An 18,565-nucleotide genomic window follows, 5' to 3' on the forward strand; every position below is an offset into this window, starting at 1 on the left:
AATAATGAGACAAAGGGAATTTTCTGCTCTTTTGGCTCAGTCTATGCATATGGTCATAATTTTCCAACTTGATGACAATAAATGCATTTATCTCCCCACTGCTCCTTCCCCAGTTGATCTTCCACTGTTAAGTTTAGCAATTGGCCATATGTATTATAGAATGATTAAATAGTGTAAAGGGTAACAAGTGAGATGGCTACTTGAGATTTACAAGGAAATAATGAATGGTGGAGAAAGAGTGGCAGGTTTGAAGGACAGGTTCAGAGAGGCACTAACCAAATTGGATGATTATCTTACAGTTTCGAGAGCTAAATAGAAAACTAAAGGTAGCCTGACAAGTCTCAGGCTAATTTATTCTGTCGTGTGCTGTGGCTAATAGGATAGACCCACATCAGCATGGAGTAACTGCAATAAAAATCTTATTTTCTTCTTTATAATTGTAGGCTACACCTAATAGCCCTTTACCTGGTTTATCTATGAATGCTCCATACCATTTGGATGGTTTTTAAGACTGAGTTTTCAGACAACTACTTACATGACACAGTGGCAGCGGGCAAGCGGTACAGCTTCTTCCTTTACAAAAGGGGACAAGTAGGTATGGGGATTACAAGGTTTTGAAGTCACGGGTGTGCATCTAAGTTTGCACTTGGGCTCTCCCTGCCATTAGGTTTCTTTCCCTATCAATGTTATTGAACGTTTTTCTGTGTTTTGGTTTCATCATTTACCAAATGGACAGATTATTTGGCATTTACTCTTGAAGGTATTCTGAGGAATAATGAAGTACTGTGGGTGTTATTATCACACACAGACACACACACAACTGGAGAAGAGAGAACAGAAATAGATTAAGTGTGATGGAATTTAAAGAAAAGTAAAGTTTTAGAGCAGAGGATAATGATAAAATAAGCTAGAAAGAATCAAACTATCAGTCTGCACAATTCCTGGTTTCCCCGGGACTGCTTTTTTATTTTTATTTTTTGTACTATGTGGGCTACAGAAGTATTTTTTCCCTCTTGAACATTAAAGCGGTGACAGCAATGATTATTCCTAAGCACAGGTCTGAATAGAAAGCCATACTATGGAATATTTTACTTTCCCTGCAAATCTCCTCACAACCTTCTCATAAATAAATGGGGCTAGAGTCAAGAAAACTATGTTAAATCCCTCCCTTACTGTTTGGACTGTTCCCAAATCATTCATCATGGACACAGGAGGATGGGGGCTTCTCTTTGGCATATATCTTAGGGAGGTCTGGCAGGGTTAAGGAAAAGAGACAAAGGAGCCTATGCTCAAATATCCAGGGTATTTTTGCCAATCTAGTGCTTTTAAAAATACATGCACAGTATACTTTTGTCAGTAAATCCTCTAGACGCTTACAGTGAAGGTGGTGAAAATTGCTTAGGCAGTTCAAAATCGTATCTAGAGCATTTTGCAGATCAGTGTTCTGACAAGTGAAGATGAGAATATCCATCTCTAGATCCTAAACTCAGTGACCCCTGAGGATTGGCAGTAGGTTTTTTTTTTTTTTTTTTTTTTTGATTGGAATTGAGTAACTCTTTAAATTTGAGTGGTATCTATTTCCATTCTATCAGTATTTCTGGGCGAGGAGGATGACGTTGTATAGGGGATTTGGGCCAATTTGAGGGCAAAAATATCTTGGTCCCAGGGAAACTATGCATGTTGTATAAGAGTCACAAAATTCATGATAGATTGCTCTGTGCAATTGCTCTTAAGGATTCCATGTCCTATTTTAAATCTTTGAAATGAAACTTTATGCCACAGGGTCGTCAATGAGAGGAAAGGGTAAAGGAAAAATATAAAATAAGGCTGAAGCAAGACAGCACATCTGTTACGGTATGAATGGCTCTTACAAATTCTCTTCCTTTCACTCAGAAATGTCTTATTGTTAACTGTTTCATTTGGGTGGGGTATAAATTATTTATGGGGTTTAGAGTAGAAGGCCACCATGTTTTATCTTTTTCTGGCTTTTATGCTTGAAAAAACAATGCTAAGTTGTGGTTGTGTCAAGATAACTTTAAGTGAAAAGTACATTTTTAAATTTCTTTAATTAAACATGATCAAAGGCACCCTTAAAGCATTTGAATGAGCATTTCCCTAGTTATATGGCACTGTCTATATTCTTTTAACATGGCTATTGGCTCAGTGAACCTGTTGTTGGTTCAATAGTTCCTTCTGCTATGAACGACCAAAATTTTCCACTCTTTGAAACTTAGTGTTTTACTATATACAGATGAAACACACCTGTTTCTGATATACAACCACTTTCAATTTTTGTTAACTGAAAAATTCATGAAATGGAAAAAATCTGTGTACCCCTTTCTGGTGTAAAATATAATTTGGAGGTTCATGTTGTTGATTAAAAAATAGTGAGCACCTACTGTGTGTGCAGAAGGCATTGTGGAATTAATTCAACAAATCTGAACATGTTGATGGAGCACTCACTCTGGGCCAGGCCCTCTTGCACGATCTGAAAGGTGGATTATGAAAACAAAGAAAATCAGAGACAAACACCAGTAACAGGCAGGGAAGGAAAGGGGATAGAGTGTGCTGGGGGGTGGGCTGACTTTTAAATAGGATGACCAGGGAACTTAGTATTGGGGGAAACAAGATTATAATGGGAAAAGGTGAAGAAAGATTGGGAAGAAAATGAAGGTGCAAACAATATAGTTCGCTGTGGAAGATCTTTCTCAACAGAGGGAACAACAAGGGCCTTGAAGTGGAGGAACACGGAACACTTGAAGAAGAGGCCAGTGATGCCGTAACTGAACACCTAGAGTGGGACAAAGCGTAGGATGAGTTCATAGAGGTAACAGGGAGCCAAATTATAGTAGGTCTTGAAGGCCACTGAAAAGGCTTTGTTTTTACCATGAGCAAGATGGGAGCCTTTGGAGGGGCTGAATAAGAGAAAACATTATCTAAGTTTTTAAAAAATTACTTATTTATTTCAATTAATTTTTATTGGAGTATAGTTGCTTTATAATGTTGTTAGTTTCTACTGTATAGCAAAGTGAATCAGCTATCCGTATAGCCCCTCTTTTTTGATTTCCTTCTCATTTAGGTCACTACAGAGCCCTGAGTTCCCTGAGCTCCTCTACAGTAGGATCTCATTAGTTATCTGTTTTATACAGAGTATCAGTATTGTACATATGTTAATCCCAATCTCCCAATTCCTCCCACCCTCCCCCTTCACTTTGGTATCCATACATTTGTTCTCTAGACCTGTGTCTCTTTCTGCTTTGCAAGTAGGATCATCTGTACCATTTTTCTAGATTCCATGTATATGCATTAATATACATATTTGTTTTTCTCTTTCTGACTGACTTATTTGCTTCACTCTGTATAACACTCTGTAGGTCCATCCATGTCTCTAGGTCCACCCAATTTTGTTCCTATTGGGACAAAGCGGCTGAGTGATATTCTATTATATATGTAATACATCTTCTTTATCCATTCCTGTGTTGATGGACATTTAGGTTGCTTCCATGTCCTGGCTATTGTATACAGTGCTTCAGTGAACATTGGGGTGCATGCATTTTTTGAATTATGGTTTTCTCCAGGTCTATGCCCAGTAGTGGGATAGTGGAGTCATATGGTAGTTCTAGTTTTAGTTTTTTGAGGAACCTCCATACTGTTTCTTCATAGTAGCTATACCAGTTTGCATTCCAATCAACATTGTAGGATTTATTTCCTTTCCCAGCATTTATTGTTTGTAGATGTTTTTGATGATGGCCATTCTGACCACTGTGAGGTGATACCTCATTATAGTTTTGATTCATATTTCTCTAATAGTGATGTTAAGCATCTTTTCATTTGTTGTTGGCCATCTGTATGCCTTCTTTGGAGAAATGCCTATATAAGTCTCCTGCCCATTTTTTTGATTGAGTTGTTTTTTTGATATTGACTTGCATGAGCTATTTGTATATTTTGAAGATCAATCCTTTGTCAGCAAATATTTTCTCCCATTCTGAGGGTTGTCTTTTCATCTTGTTTATGGTTTCTTTTGCTTTGCAATACCTTCTAATTATTCCTAAATCAGTATAGTTGCCCTGTTGTATACACACGCACACACACAGTAGGATGTGTGCATGTAGAGACAGAGAAACCAGTCAGCAAGGCACTGAGTATCCCAGATGAGAGATAATTACGGCTTGGATCAGGGTCATAGACAAGAAATGACTAGAAGTAGATTCTGAATATATATTTGAGATTTGCAGGATTTGCTAAAAGACTGTATGCATAAATTAAGAGAAAGAGATGAATCAGTGATTCTAAAATGTCAGTTGCCATTTACTACAGAAGAGAAGGTAGGAGGTAAAGCAAGTTTTGAGGGATGGCAGTGGGGCAGGGGCTGGGAATTCTGTTTTGGACACATGTCACGGGAGATGCCAAGTGAGGAGGCAAAATGAAGATGACTCAGCACACAGGTGGGGAGAACCATCTGGAGCTGAGGTCAGGGTCCAGGCTGGATACATGTATTTGAGAGTCGTCAGCACTGAGATGATATTTAAAGGTGTAAAATTCTGTAAGATCATCTTGGGAGTGAGTGGGTATTGATCAAGTGCCAAAACGAAGCTTTACTAAATAGTGAAGAGTCCAGACTGATAAGCCAGAACCCAAATAGAGGGAGGGAACGAGACACCAAGAAGAAATGGCCAGTGAGCGAGGAGGAAAACTGAGACAGCATCAGGTCCTAGAAGTCAAGTGAAAAAACAATAAAATGGAATGAGGATTATACTTTTGGATATATAGAAATAATTGTTAACCTTATAAAGAAGATACAATGACATAAAAGCATTCCAAATTTAGTAGAGTAAGTGGTAAGTGCTACAGAAGATCTGTGTTCCGGCTGCTACAGTCACGGACAAAAGGGATTCCTGACCCTCAGTTCATGAGAGGCCTGCATGGAGTGGGAAGCATTTACACCCAGTGTTGAGGGATGTGTAGAAATGTGATTGGCAGAAGTGGAGGAAGAGAAGACAGTTATATCAGAGGGAACCTTTTACTAAGAAGCTCAGAGAAGAGACAGGATGAGGTATATTTGAGGAACAGCGAGTAGGCAAGCTGGCCTGGTATGGAGAATGTGGAGACCACTTGGTGCACACCTCTAGGGCAGGTTTCCAGGGGCTGAGAAAGACGCTCAGATTTTGTTATGTGGTTTTTGTTTTTTTAGCAACTCTTCAGAGCAATGGGTATAAGAACTCTTAACCTTGAACCTTTCTTTTCAATCCTTTCTCCCAACCTCTCACCTACCAAATCTTGTCTCATCTGTAAATATAGTAACAGCCATGCACAACCTCTGTCTATTTAGCAACTGTGGAGTTCTTGTTCTAAGGGAAACTCTGGTAGGAGGAAAAGAGAGCAACATGTGCAAAAATAATCACTGTACTAGGAGTAGCTTCTGTGTTCCAGGTCTGATGTTGGAGGAAAAAGGTAGAGAGAGCAATAAGAGTAAGATAAGGCTCATTCTTTGAACGGTTGCACAAATTTCTGAGGTCAGTTTGCCTTAATAGCTGTAAAATAGAAAATTCATGCTATATATTTGGAGTTTGGCCCAGCACAATCTGACCTATGCCCCAGTGCCATGGAGACGAGAAAGTTGTGTTGCCAGCATCCAGATACAAAATTCCTTAAAAATAACAGTCATGGCACTAAAGGAAAAGAAACATGAGGAGGAATCACATGAGATTTTTCTTCTCAGTAACAGACAGGAAATATATTAACAGATTCCATGCCTCAAAAAAACTGAACACGGTAAATTTTCTTATAGACATTTTCATGTGAATTTTAATTTTAGGGTCAATTTCATGAGTTTTCCCCCCTCATCTTTGTATTCCCAGTGGCTTAGTGGGATGAACTGAGTCAGAGGACCTATTATCCAATTCAAACTCAGACACCAGTTTAAGCCCCCTGATCTCTCTGCACCTCATGGGTCTCATTTGCAAAATTAAGGGAGGGGACACTGGTATATAAGAAAGTGGGAAAGTCACTTGGTAGCTATGGCATGCTGCGTGAGCTGCCGAGTGTCTCAATTTCAGTTGCTGAAACACAAATTGGAAAGAATAACAGCTCTCACCCACTGCTGTGATGAGGATTAAAAGATTTCATGTACAGAAAACTTCTGGCACATAGTAGATCTTCGAATAAATACTCATTTCCTTCCTTCTCTTAATTTGAGCATTTTAGTTCCAATATAATGTCAAGCACTTATTTTGCAGAATATATTTTGAAAGAAATTACAGAGTTTACCACTATTAGTTGTTTTGAATTTTAAAAAAATGGCATCCGCAGCCTCTATGTTTACAGTGAAAAAGAATTTGTAGGGAGCACGTACTACATGAACAGTGAGGAGAAAACTGGTATTCCCCTCAGGAGAAAATTTAAGATTATTTTGGAAAAAAGAGGAAGGAAGGAAAGGAGGAAGGAAGTTAGTTGATAAATAGTTTTAAAGTCTATAAATTTAAAGTGAACCAAGTAAGAGAAAGAAGAGTATTTGCTGCACTGCCCTTCCCATTAAGATGTAGGTTAGGTACTGGGGCTGGCATGACATAAACATCCATCTTCTTCCTAAAATGGAAAAAAAGAAATTTATGAAAATGAGTGAGTTTACAGCAGGAATGTCAGCTCAGTCAATGACTCAATGCTCTATGTAAAAGGAAGTGTATACTTTACTACTTTGGCCTTACTATATTTTTCTTATTTTGTCTGACTACATATTGCAGACATTCTTTTCAGTTAGCAATTAGTCTAATTTGAAGCTGCTTTTATAAAACCAAAGCCTCCCTCCTACAAATGAAAATGTTCAAGTCCTTCGATCTCTAGTATCATACGGTTTGTTATTTCAGACATGTAAAACACCCAGAGCACGAAGGAAGCACAATCAATAGCCAGCATCCCTTAGCACCATCCATTACTCAGCCGTTTCAGGTCTGTCATACAGTGTGAAATATAAATGAAGAAGGAGGGGAAGGGAGACAAAGCAGTAATTTACGCCTGTCTAGAAAGTTTGGCACTGCAGCCCCAAGTACAGGGAGCCATTTACAGGAGAAAAAGCGTAACCAGAGACTATGGAAGTGTGGAAGGTGAGATCATCCACCAGCAGCAATCCTTCAAATTCATAGACACTTGTGGATTCATGAGGTGAGAATGAGCAGTGCGGAGGACTGTGAAATTCATTTCCAGTGTTTGACTTTGTTAACACACATTCTCAAGCTGTCTTTGTTATGAGATAGCGCTCAACTTCTTAGTGAAAAAAAATCTGTATAGAAAATATCCCCATTAATCGGAAATAATAATAGTGTCAAACATAAAAAAGACCACAGGACTGTTTATGTAACTCTAAAGTATTATTCAAAAGAGAAATATATATATATTTATAAACACATATAAAAATATATAAATAATATAGATATAAATATTATTTCTTTTTAAATATATAATTATATATCTCATATATAATTACATATGTGTGTATATATATTTATTTAGGAGAAACTTACACTAACCATCTTTTTCTAAAAAAAAAATCTTTACCTGAATTTTTAAATGATTAATTTGAATTAACTAATTGCAATTTATTTGAATGTATTTGTCTTCATTAAGAATAATCAAAACTTGTCTTGAAATGTCTTTTAACTAAACTTTTCTCCAAGGCAGAAATAAATCTATCAGCGATTTAATAGGATAAAAAAAGTAATTTATGGAATGAAGCAATGATCTGTACCTTTCTCACATCTCTCTCACAAAGCCTCACGTAGATATTATGTCAATTTCAAAATCAGAAGAAGGAAATGCCCTATATATTAGTAGTTTCTCTAGAAACTGGCAATCAAAATCTAGGAATGAAGCGATGAGAGTGTGAAAGTGCTGGGGTGAGAGAGGGAAGAAGAGGTAGCACCAGTTACAGCTTTTGGGGTCTGCGTGTGCACCAGAAAAATTTAAATGACATGTATCAGTAAAGTGTCATTTGTTATGAAGGACTTTGACAATTCAGAAATTTTAAAGTAGTTCCTCTTACTTCTGGTGTCTGCTCCCCGGTGGGCGAGGTTGGTCCAGAGACTTGAGCGATCATCCCCTTGCCAGGGAGTCTCATTCGGAGAAGGCAATGGCAACCCACTCCAGTGTTCCTGCCTGGAGAATCCCAGGGACGGGGGAGCCTGGTGGGCTGCCGTCTGTGGGGTCGCACAGAGTCGGACACGACCGACAGGACTTTGCAGCAGGGAGTTGGATTGGCGTGGTGGTGACCAGAGCCTGCCTGGGTATCCAGCAGGGCCTCCCTCTGCTCTGCGGGTGTCAGTGCGCCTGTCAGGGGTGGGGTCTGCTTCCTAGGTGTTGGAGGAGAGGCCTCCAGGTCTGGTGCTTCGCTGTGTCTGTGATCCGCGGCGCTCCCACCGGGAGAACGGCCACTGCGTGGTCCTCCCCTGGGCGGCTCCCCTGTGAGTGTCCTCTGCCCTGTCCCCTTCCACCTGTTGTGCCAGCTCACCGAGTGCAGATGATTAATCCACGTGATTAACGTAGGGGTAAGATGAGGAACGTCTGCAAGGATAAGGACTTTAGCTGTCTCACTCAGAGCTTTTCAAATTTAAAGTGCACAAATCACTTGGGATCTCATTAAAATACAGACTGTGAATCAATTTGGTTTGCCTTTCTCATAAGCTCCCAGGCCATGCCAATGCTGCTGGTCTATGAAGCACACTTTAATTAGCAAAGCCTCAGATCATGACACAGGAAGAAAGTTTATCAGAGAAATTGCATCTAGAGAAGTCTGAATATCACATGATCTTTCTTAGCACCCTTATTCCCACTCAGTTCTTTGCAATGAAATCTACTCTAAGAAACATAAATAAAAGTAACATATTCAAATAAACACAATATGATACTTTTACTAAGGCAAATAAATGCATTATTTAACTCAGGTCGCAAAAGAGCCTGTGAACTAAATGCTTTTATTGGGTTGGCCAAAAAGTTCGTTCAGGTTTTTCCATCCGCTGAATGGGGAAATCTGAAAGACATTTTTGGCTAACTCAATATTATTTTCACTTTACAGAAAAAGAAACAGCCTTGGGAAATTTAATTAAGGTAAAACCACATATGCAGAATTTTGAAACAGTTCTGAATTTGGCAAATCTTCACTCCAGAGCCTAAATATATTAGTCATTTTTACTACAATTGTCAAATTATGCTATTGCATTCTTATTTTGCAAACAAAGCATTAGACAAAAGATACAGTAGGGATACAAAGCTGTAGGAACTTTGGGATATACCATCTTCATTGACAGCTTCTAGACCAGGAGAGACACAGGAATAAGTTACTCTTGACATTAGCAATCTTACATGTGTGGTGAATAGCAGCATTGATGCAATAAATAATCTCTTTCAAGACCTAGAATGAATGCAAGAAGAGAGTAAAATACTGGATTCAGCTCCTTAAGCTAAAGAATAGACAAACAGATTCTAGATAAGGACATGCTGGAGCCTCCAAGCCCTGAACATATGGGATAACCCTTAAAGCTCCACGTCTGAAAAAATAGCCCTTAGATTTTAGAATCCCTGAAGGACTTTTACTATATGAAGGGTTTACTATATGAAGGGTATACTATTAAATATTTTATGCATTCTGTTATTTTTAAAGAGAATAATCCTTCCCCTAAGGTGTGCTGGCCCCAGGGTCTTTGAACAAGTCTAGACAAGAAATAACCAGGGGCCATCATTTTCATTATAAGTATGTTATAATTATGTTTGCTTATTTCACAGTTTAATATACTCCCTTCTGTTAAACTACAGCAAAGGCCTTTAGCACCTGTTGCTTATTTCTGCCAGACTGAAAGTATTCCTTTCTCTTTATTATTCGTGTGCAAGGATAAGATGGAACTTGCCAAGAGTTGTCATTCTTGAATGCACCTGCCAACTGTCAGATACTAATAGCTGAAATGCTTATAGCATATGCTGTGGTTGCTGCAGCTACCAACTTCCAGTGCCCAGAATTTCACAAGAGATTGGATACACGCAGGATGACAGATTCATTCCTTGATACACACGTATGTGATTATATGCCCATGGGTATATACCACGCTTATATAACACATCCCCAGGTCAGCTTTGGCTGAGAATATATCTTAAAGTAATTTACTACCTTACATCTTCAACTTTAAAAAAGAGAATAAATCCCTTGGACTATACTTACTGATTTGTTGGCAGTTGCTCAACCAGACTGGCATCAGCCTGAGTCCTAAAAAAAAAAATAAAATAAAACTGAGTTTTGGCTTACAAGGTAGCACCCCACATCCTTTTTTGGTAAGTTCTTTTCTGGTGATGCCTAATACTTTCCCCACTCTTCTGTGAGGTCTTCAGTCCATCCAGATGAAAGTGAGGGCTGCAAAGCTGCAGTGATTGAGGGGCGGGGCTGACATAGATGTCTCATCCTCCATACTGAGGTCCCAGTGGGGTGAAGACAGAAAGGAATGCATCCTTGTTCCAGTTTACTGTCTCCTGCCAGTCTTGTCGGATCTTATCAGAGGTGCCCAGTGGAAGGGAGAGAGGGTAGGAACGGTTTTCTAGAATGCTTACATGGGACTAAAGCCAGGAAAGATGGAGTGATGATGGTTCTGCTCTCCTAGCTTTACCACATTCCCAGGGACAAGTGAGGCCTTCCACGTTTTTGTTCAGTTTCCCAGGAGCTCATGTGTTTCACGTTTACTTTCCCTGCCCATGAATACGTATATGTATATATAGCTGGCAGAACATTAACTTCCCTCTCCTTGATGGATATTAAAAAAAAAATCTATGTAATACACAAGAAAACAACTCTGCAGCAGGAAGCAGTCTTATTTTATGAATACCCTTCTTCAGGTAACCTCAAGACAGTACAGTTTAGACAATTAATTTTCCCTTTAGAAACACTAGAGTGAAATATTCCTAGACCTCTTTCCCTCCCTTTCTCCCTCTTTTGCTTTCACTGTCCCTCTCTTTCATGTATGAAAATACCACTCAGAGCTCAAGCTGCTTGATAATTAAAGAATAAATTACACATCTCAAGGCCTTTAATATTAGAATAAACATGAGTTTAGTTCATGAATAGCAAGCTTTCACGAACCAAGTAGTCAAGAACCTTGTTGGCATAGCACCTGAATGGAACCAAGGGCTCTTTCTCAGAGGTAGAATTTCCCATATAAGTAAGTCTACAAACCTCTTCACTGATAATTCATTATACCTTCTGGGAAGGGCTGTCTTGCTGTGTAGGGCTATAGTCAAGCAATTTTTCTTTTCCTAAGTTAACTTATACCTTAGTAAGTAATCCTTCTTGGATGTGAGTCAGTCACAAGGAGGCTTTTTCTCAGAGGTTCTTGGCACATTTAATTTATAATTGATGCCACCGATGACATAAAAACAGAAGTGCATTATACTTAAGGACAAAAAAGATTCTTCAGGTATACTCAGAGTGAGCTCATTTTTGCCAGCAAAGGAACAGAGCACCTGCAGGTAAGTTGTCTACATTCCCATGGGCTCTGCTACCTGTTAATAATAGTATTATTGGATCACTACCTAGGAAAACAACCCTAGGAAAAAAGTCAAAGCTCATGGCTTCCAGCAGACTCAGAAAAACACATAGGGGGCAGAGTTCTAAACTCTGCCTTTCAGAACCTAGGCCGCTGATCAAAGAATTCCAAAGAGAATTCTGTGCGCTGTCACTGATAAAATTTAAAAGGAGATTAGAGACCTGTTTCCAGCCGGAATAATTTGAAAGCTCTGACATGTACCATTATACTGTTTGATGAACATTTCCAGGAGAATAAGATGTCTGTTTTGACCTTTGCAGTGTAAAAAAACCTGTCAAAGAGAAGGACAGAGGATTATTTTAATACAGATACCAGAAAGCTGCCCTCCTTATTGAGAAAGTATGGCAGGCTGAATTTTAGCCTTTAGTTTCCTTTGTAATTTGAAAGTCCTCCCAGATAAAACTTTGCGGTATACAACTTGGTTTTGACATCCTGGCTTTTTGCCTCTAACTGTTTATAAGTCATGCAAGGAAGTCATCTATCTTGACCAATATGGCTTAGACATATTTTCCATGTTAATTACACATGTTTGGACTGACATTGCAGTGATACAATTTCATTTGTTTAAAACAACAGAGTAGATGGCTCTTCAACTCAACAAGTATAGGTAAAAATTCTTCCTAGGGTAGATGTAACAAGTCTGGAAATTATATAGGCACAGGCACTAGTGGCTGAAACCCCAGAGACTAAGAAGCTGATAATTCTGCAATGATCCCTTGTTTCGATTAAAAGCATGTTGGAAAACTATGACATAGTTATCAAAAAAATTACAATTATAATAATATATGTGTTAGACACTCCCACAAGATTGGTATCCTGAAAATAATCAGCAGTTGAAAAGGAAGCAGAAGCATTTTAACTCTGACCCAGTGGAACTATTCACATTTTGGCTGTGTTTTTGAGCAGGACCTCCACATTTTTTTACATTCACCAGAACACCAGCAGTTAACCCCGTAATGGCCAACTGCTAGTTATTACCCGACATTTGGTCCGCAGCTGCGCGGCTCTGCTCACTTTATTGTCGTTTCAGCCCTCAGCCCATTAGATGCCTGGTGACCGCTTGCATGCAGAGGGGCCTTTGGTTAACTGAATCCCCATCAGGATCACAGCTGTTGTTAAATATGCGGTGACAAAAATATCCATGTGCAATGCGTGGCAGATAAATCTGCAAGCCAATTTAGGCACAACCTGAAAAACAAATGAGGGGACTAGTCGAACGCTCTGGCTTCTGAACATTACAAACTACATTTCCTTTATTTTGGGGGAATATGTTTCGTAAAATGCCAGCATTCCCCTCTCAGTGTAACAGATGATGGGGGCTAAATTTCAAAGTGATAGGCCCAGTTAAGCAAAAAATGCACTTTTCCACCTTCCTTCACTCAGCAGTAAGAGAATGAATGTCATGTTCAATTATCCAAACAGAATCCTGACTTTGGCATAATACTAACATCAGCATTAGGTATTTATTCATGGTGTGCCTCAACTCAAAACACCAAACCCTTGTTTCAGTTTCTTTCAGCCTGGAAGCCTAGCACAGTGGTTGCATATGTGCAAGCAGGTCCTACCACGCTGCTGACAACAGCTGAGCTTCCAGGTCCGGTCCATCACACAGCGGGCCCTGAAAGTAGCCTGTAGGTAATTATGGTGGCTGTTACAATGGTCAACCCATTTTCCAGTTGTGACACTGAGAGATTGTGCTGATTCTGCTTCATATTGCTACCTGCAAGCATTTAAAAATAGGAAGAAGACAAGGAAATAAACTACCCCCCAAAATAGAAGGAAATCAGTTTCTCGATTGTTATCACTGAATGTCACTCCTTTGTCATTTTGTCACAAGTGAAAATCAGGTAACAGACGTGACCTGAGACTCCCTTGCTGCTGCTGCTAAGTCACTTCAGTCGTGTCCGGCTCTGTGTGACCCCATAGACGGCAGCCCACCAGGCTCCGCCGTCCCTGGGATTCTCCAGGCAAGAACACTGGAGTGGGTTGCCATTGCCTTCTCCAATGAGTGAAAGTGAAGTCGCTCAGTCGTGTCCGACTCTTCGCGAACCCACCAGGCTGCCCCATCCCTGGGGTTCTCCAGGCAAGAGCACTGGATGGGGTGCCATTTCCTTCTCCGTGAGACTCCCTTAGGTCTAACTAAATTTAAATTCACAAAGCAGCAGTTGTTTCTGGTTCTGACTAATCTAAAATTTAGTTTGTACCTGCATGTGTTGATTTAATGAACTCCTCTCCCACATGTATTCTGTCCATTCACTCAATTATTGAAATGTTCCTTAACAGAATTTTCTCCTCTATTAACTTATTCTGACATGTTGTAAGTACCTACTATGTGCCAGGCACTGGGGATAAAATACTAATGAGTCACAGCTCCTGCATGCAAAGAATCTAGGACTCAGGGGCACAGACTCTCTCAAATGTAGGAGAGGGAAGATTCTTTTCATTCCCCTTCCACCCATGGACAGAGGAGCCTGGCAGGCTACAGTCCATGGGGTTGCAAAGAGTCAGACACAACTGAGCAAATAAGCACAGCACACATGAATCCTCCAGTTCTCTGCTGCCATAAATTATACAAATGAGAGGGAAAAGCACCGTTAGTTATTAAATATTTCTAGCTGTTTCCCCAACTTGGTTAGGTAGGAGACAACTCATGGTTATATTACCTATGCACTGATGGCCTGTTGACTTCTTGGTAATGGTCATTAGGGAAAAAAGATTTTTTTTAAACTTAAAACTAAAAATTATCAGATACCTGGAGCATAGCCAATGTTTTATGTGCAGGGAGTTAAAAAATATAGTGTGATTTATACATTCCATCTTTAAGGAATTTAAGTCAGGTCAAGCAAGATTATGACAAATAATTAAAAAATATAATAGAATGAATTACAATTTCTCTGTATATCTATGTATGATGTGAAAAAGTATGTATATGAAAGCTCGTGGTTTTTAGCACTGTCAAAGCAAACTTAATAATTAGTTTAGATTCTCATAATCTCATGTCACGTTGCTCTATTCCACGCTGTTTTTCAGAGGCTCCCCTCCACCCCTAAGATAAGGCACTGGAAGGGCTGTGTGGGATCCAGAGGTGAGTGCAGCCCTGCCGCATGAAGCCAGTAAGCTTATCAAAGATCTGACAAAAGCCAGTGAACTCCAAGCCTATGTTGCTCCATTTCCCCTTTGTGAAAGTGTGAAAGTGTTAGTCACTCAATCTAGTCACTCAGTCGTGTCTGACTTTTGCGACCCTATGGACTGTAGCCCCCAAAGCTCCTCTGTCCATGGAATTCTCCAGGCAAGAATACTGGAAAGGGTTGCCATTCCTTTCTCCAGGGGATCTTCCCAGGGATCAAACCCACGCCTCCTGCATTATAGGCAGATTCTTTACTGCTTGAGCCGCCAAGGAAGCTCATTCTCCCCTTTGGGCCCATATTTTTCTCCCCATATTTCAGCTTTCTTCTTGTGTCTCTTCTCTGTTGGTTAAAGTTATGCTATTATTTGAAGGCAGGTGATGGTTCATAAAATAGAGGTTTTCTATAAAGTTAACAAAAATAAGTTTATGGATTTGAATGTGAACTTCTATCTGACTAATAAGACTGATAAGATACATCCCTTTACACTAAATATATAAACTTGGAGCCAAGGGTTAGGGATTTCCCCCTCCTCTAGTGAAATAAGAAAGTATAATAGTAAACACTTTCTGAACTTGTTTCAAGTTTTTAAGAAAATTACAGTAGCTTATTTCTTACACTTATCATAGTAGAGGAGAAATGAATATGTGGCATTTGGTTTAGTCCAAAAATTACTTACTGTGTATGCATGTGTGTGTATATATATCCTAATAGCATATATACATATATTACTATATACAGACATATATGTATATTTGCTATTAGATAAAATATTTTAAGCACAGAGGAAAATGAGATACTGTTATACATAAAGTTACTTCTAATCACAAGAGAAGTAGAAAATGAGCCAAGAGCTTAATCATGATACAGAAAGGTCATAAGCAGAAGGAAAAGTATTGTAAAGTATATATACTGGAGAAGGGAATGGCAACCCACTCCAGTATTCTTGCCTGGAGAATCCCATGGACAGAGGAGCTTGGTGGGCTACAGTCCATGGGGGTCACAAAGAGTCGGACACGACTGAGTCACTCACTCACACACACACACACATATATGTATATATAAGCATGAGCACCTGGCCCATACCAGATAAGCTCTCAAGGGGCAAGTAAACTAACTCTTAAAAGCTAAATTTAAGAAATCAAAGAAAAAGGCATATCATAGACTCTTACTTCCAAGGAAATAGTTTATGAAAAGAACAGAGGCATAAAGCATGTTGAATTTTAGGGAACCACAAATCACTCAAAACAAATGGAAGAGATGGAGAGACAGAAGAGACTGGACAAGAGAGCTAGAACTGATCAAGAGGGCTTTAGGTACCATATTAAGAGAGTCTGGAATTCATTAGATGATGAAGATGCATTAAGACATTTATGAAAAAGATCATGATGAGCTAATAAGGGCCTGTGCTTAGCACTATTTGCCATGATCGGGAAAAAGAAACATACAGAATAAAACCGATAGGATTTCACAGAAAATGTAGAGGAAAAGGTTAAATGTGTTAAATGCGATTCTCAAGTTTTGTCTTGAGTTATTAGTTTGTTGATAGATTTTACTACTCGACATAAGAAAGGGAGAAGGGAATCTGATCAAGAGCATAGGTGCATGCTTAAGGCTTAAACAGTAATAAGGAATAACATATCTAAAATTACTGAGGCAATAAGAAAAAGTAAAAATATAAATGCGTTTGTCTACTCATCAATTTCCTCTGAAGTTAAATAGAGTTTTGGAGTCTGGCGGACGACATCTATCCAAAAGAAAGTTAAATTGAATCTGAACGTCAACGCTTTTAACTGAAGAAATAATCCATATTCTAAGAAAGAATGATAACTAAGAAAAGTATTTTCTAAGAGTTCTAAAACAACAAAATTCTGTAGTTAGAAAACATTACATCTGCACCATTACCTGAAACTAGATTTTTTTAAAGTAACATACAAGCTTTGCATTTCACTTAAAAGTGAAAATATTGTGCAAAAAATCTTATAAATATTGGAAACTATACATTTCATGAGATATTATCCAACCTTTAATTACAAAGAAAATTTATAGGCCAGCCATTTATATGAGAGGGAGAGAGACAGAGAAATAATATGAGAAAATATCTACACACATTTAATAAAAATGAAAGTTAAAATAATTTGACATCATTGTTTATCAGTTGGCAAGGCTGAAGTAATGTAGGAAAACAAGCACTTTTAAATACTGTCAATGGATATAAAGAGATTTCTTATATAGCAGTTTAAAAATATAGATTAAAACCTTTAAATTTTGCACACCCTTTTTATGAGGCATGTTATTTATAGATTGAGTATATTCAAGAATTAACTGTATACATATATATATGTATACACGCACACACACATATATATAGATAGATAGATCCCTGTTATGTATTAAAATGAATACATAACATTTGTGGTGGTTTTAATCAGTGTTTTTTATATTTTAAAGAAAACATCTGATATTCAAAAATACTTAAAAAATGAAAATTGTAAGAGTTCTCAAAAGGACTTATGAAGGGTATTTTAGTCATACCCCACAGAACTTCTAAAAATCCTCTTCTTCCATTTATCTTCCCTAAAATCCTCAGTACAGTTGGGCAGCTACTCCCACTGTCTCTGATTCTCTATTAAAACTCTCCAAAACCTTTTAATATAATTAAGCACTGGTCATTTCTTCTCTGTCACCTCTTTTCTCCATCTTTTCAGATCAACTTTTTTCTTGTCTTGCATGTGTCTTCCTCAAGTGAATTAATATAGCCTCTTAGACTTAAACAGTGCTCTAATTCATCCATTTCCTGGATCAGCACAGCCAAAACCCCAAGCCTTAAATTGCCAAAACAAAGTTTCTCCTCTTTGGAAGGGAGAAGAGAAGGCTTTAGAAGACAGACAGCTGAAAATATGTATAAGTTAATTTTTGAAAATATCTGTCATAGAGAATTTATCATATTTGTCCTGTTTATTACTAAAAATATTTGACATTCTAATTATCCAACAACAGTTGATTGGTTACATGAATTATGCTAAATTCATTCAACAGAATTTGATGAGATAGCTTTCAAATTGTTTGTTATGTGTGTGTAGGTACATATGAAGTATATTTAATGACAATGATATTCATATATTAAATTTAAAATCACTAGTTTAAATTAGTTTCTGTAGTTAACCCCTCCATTTTTTATTACTGGCTATGTTGAGATATCAAACTATTTTAGTAGGATAAGGCATTGTGATTTTCTTTTGTCCTATGTTTTCTAATATTTTACAACAAATATTGATGATAAGATCAAAACAGTGATTTGTAAAGGTGGAAGTCTTTACTGCTCTAAATAACATGTTAAACTAAGAGAAATGAAAATGTGTCTGATTTCCCAAATTGAATTTCTTTCAAGACTCATTTATTATCTTGTGTGCTAGTAGTTCTAAAAATGGATAGTTCTAAAAATAGGATAGTCCTATTTTTAGGACTAAATTAAAAAACACAGGACAGTTTCCAACTATATTACTTTGCTAGGGCTGCCATAACAAAATATTAATACCCCACATAGGTATCTTAAATAGCATAACTTTATTCTCACTGTTCTGCAGGCTGGACGTGCAAGATCCAGGTGCTGGCAGGCCTCGTGTCTTCTGAGGCCTCACTCCTGGGCGTGCAGATGGCTGCCTTCTTGGTATGTTCTCACATGGCCTTTCCTCTGTTCATGTGCATTCCTGTAATCTCTTCCTCTTCTCATAAAGACACTGGTCCTATTGATCCAAGATGACCTCATTTAACCTTAAAAGAGTAAAGTGAAACTGTTAGTTGCTCAGTTATGTCCGACTCTCTGCAACCCCATGGACTGTAGCCGGTCAGGCTCCTCTGTCCGTG

At 38.4% G+C, this 18,565-nt stretch overlaps 1 protein-coding gene and 1 long non-coding RNA gene across 11 annotated transcripts in view; one reads left to right on the top strand and one right to left on the bottom strand.

Annotated features, from left to right (window-relative positions):
• Positions 1 to 543: 543 nt before the first annotated feature.
• The window catches only part of LOC122438164, a 29,804-nt gene continuing 11,782 nt past the window's right edge, over positions 544 to 18,565 (top strand). The window contains exons 1-4 of one of the 6 annotated variants that reach the window (XR_006268465.1): positions 544 to 591; positions 13,083 to 13,204; positions 14,604 to 14,658; positions 18,286 to 18,368. This is a non-coding gene — a long non-coding RNA (uncharacterized LOC122438164). Of the gene's footprint in view, positions 596 to 675; positions 1,855 to 13,074; positions 13,209 to 14,603; positions 14,659 to 18,285; positions 18,369 to 18,565 lie in introns of those variants that run through there. The other 5 variants (XR_006268464.1, XR_006268463.1, XR_006268461.1 and 2 more) reach the window with 5 other exon arrangements.
• On the bottom strand, positions 4,288 to 12,721 carry LOC122438161. 5 transcript variants are annotated; one of them, XR_006268459.1, is made up of 6 exons: positions 12,552 to 12,675; positions 11,775 to 11,844; positions 10,202 to 10,246; positions 9,352 to 9,400; positions 8,036 to 8,553; positions 4,288 to 6,585 (listed from the first exon to the last, which is right to left on the bottom strand). XR_006268459.1 is itself a non-coding variant. In XM_043462763.1 (6 exons), the coding sequence occupies exons 4-6, from the start codon at positions 9,370 to 9,372 to the stop codon at positions 6,544 to 6,546; spliced, it is 651 nt and encodes a 216-aa protein (XP_043318698.1). In that variant the 5' UTR covers positions 9,373 to 9,400; positions 10,202 to 10,246; positions 11,775 to 11,844; positions 12,588 to 12,721; the 3' UTR covers positions 4,288 to 6,543. The 5 variants fall into 5 exon arrangements, 4 of the variants coding, with proteins under 4 accessions (XP_043318698.1, XP_043318699.1, XP_043318702.1 ...); XM_043462763.1 differs by having other exon boundaries at positions 9,282 to 9,400; positions 12,588 to 12,721; XM_043462764.1 differs by having other exon boundaries at positions 9,282 to 9,400.

The sequence above is a fragment of the Cervus canadensis genome, chromosome 3, assembly GCF_019320065.1.
Source record: "Cervus canadensis isolate Bull #8, Minnesota chromosome 3, ASM1932006v1, whole genome shotgun sequence".
Classification (NCBI taxonomy): domain Eukaryota; kingdom Metazoa; phylum Chordata; class Mammalia; order Artiodactyla; family Cervidae; genus Cervus; species Cervus canadensis.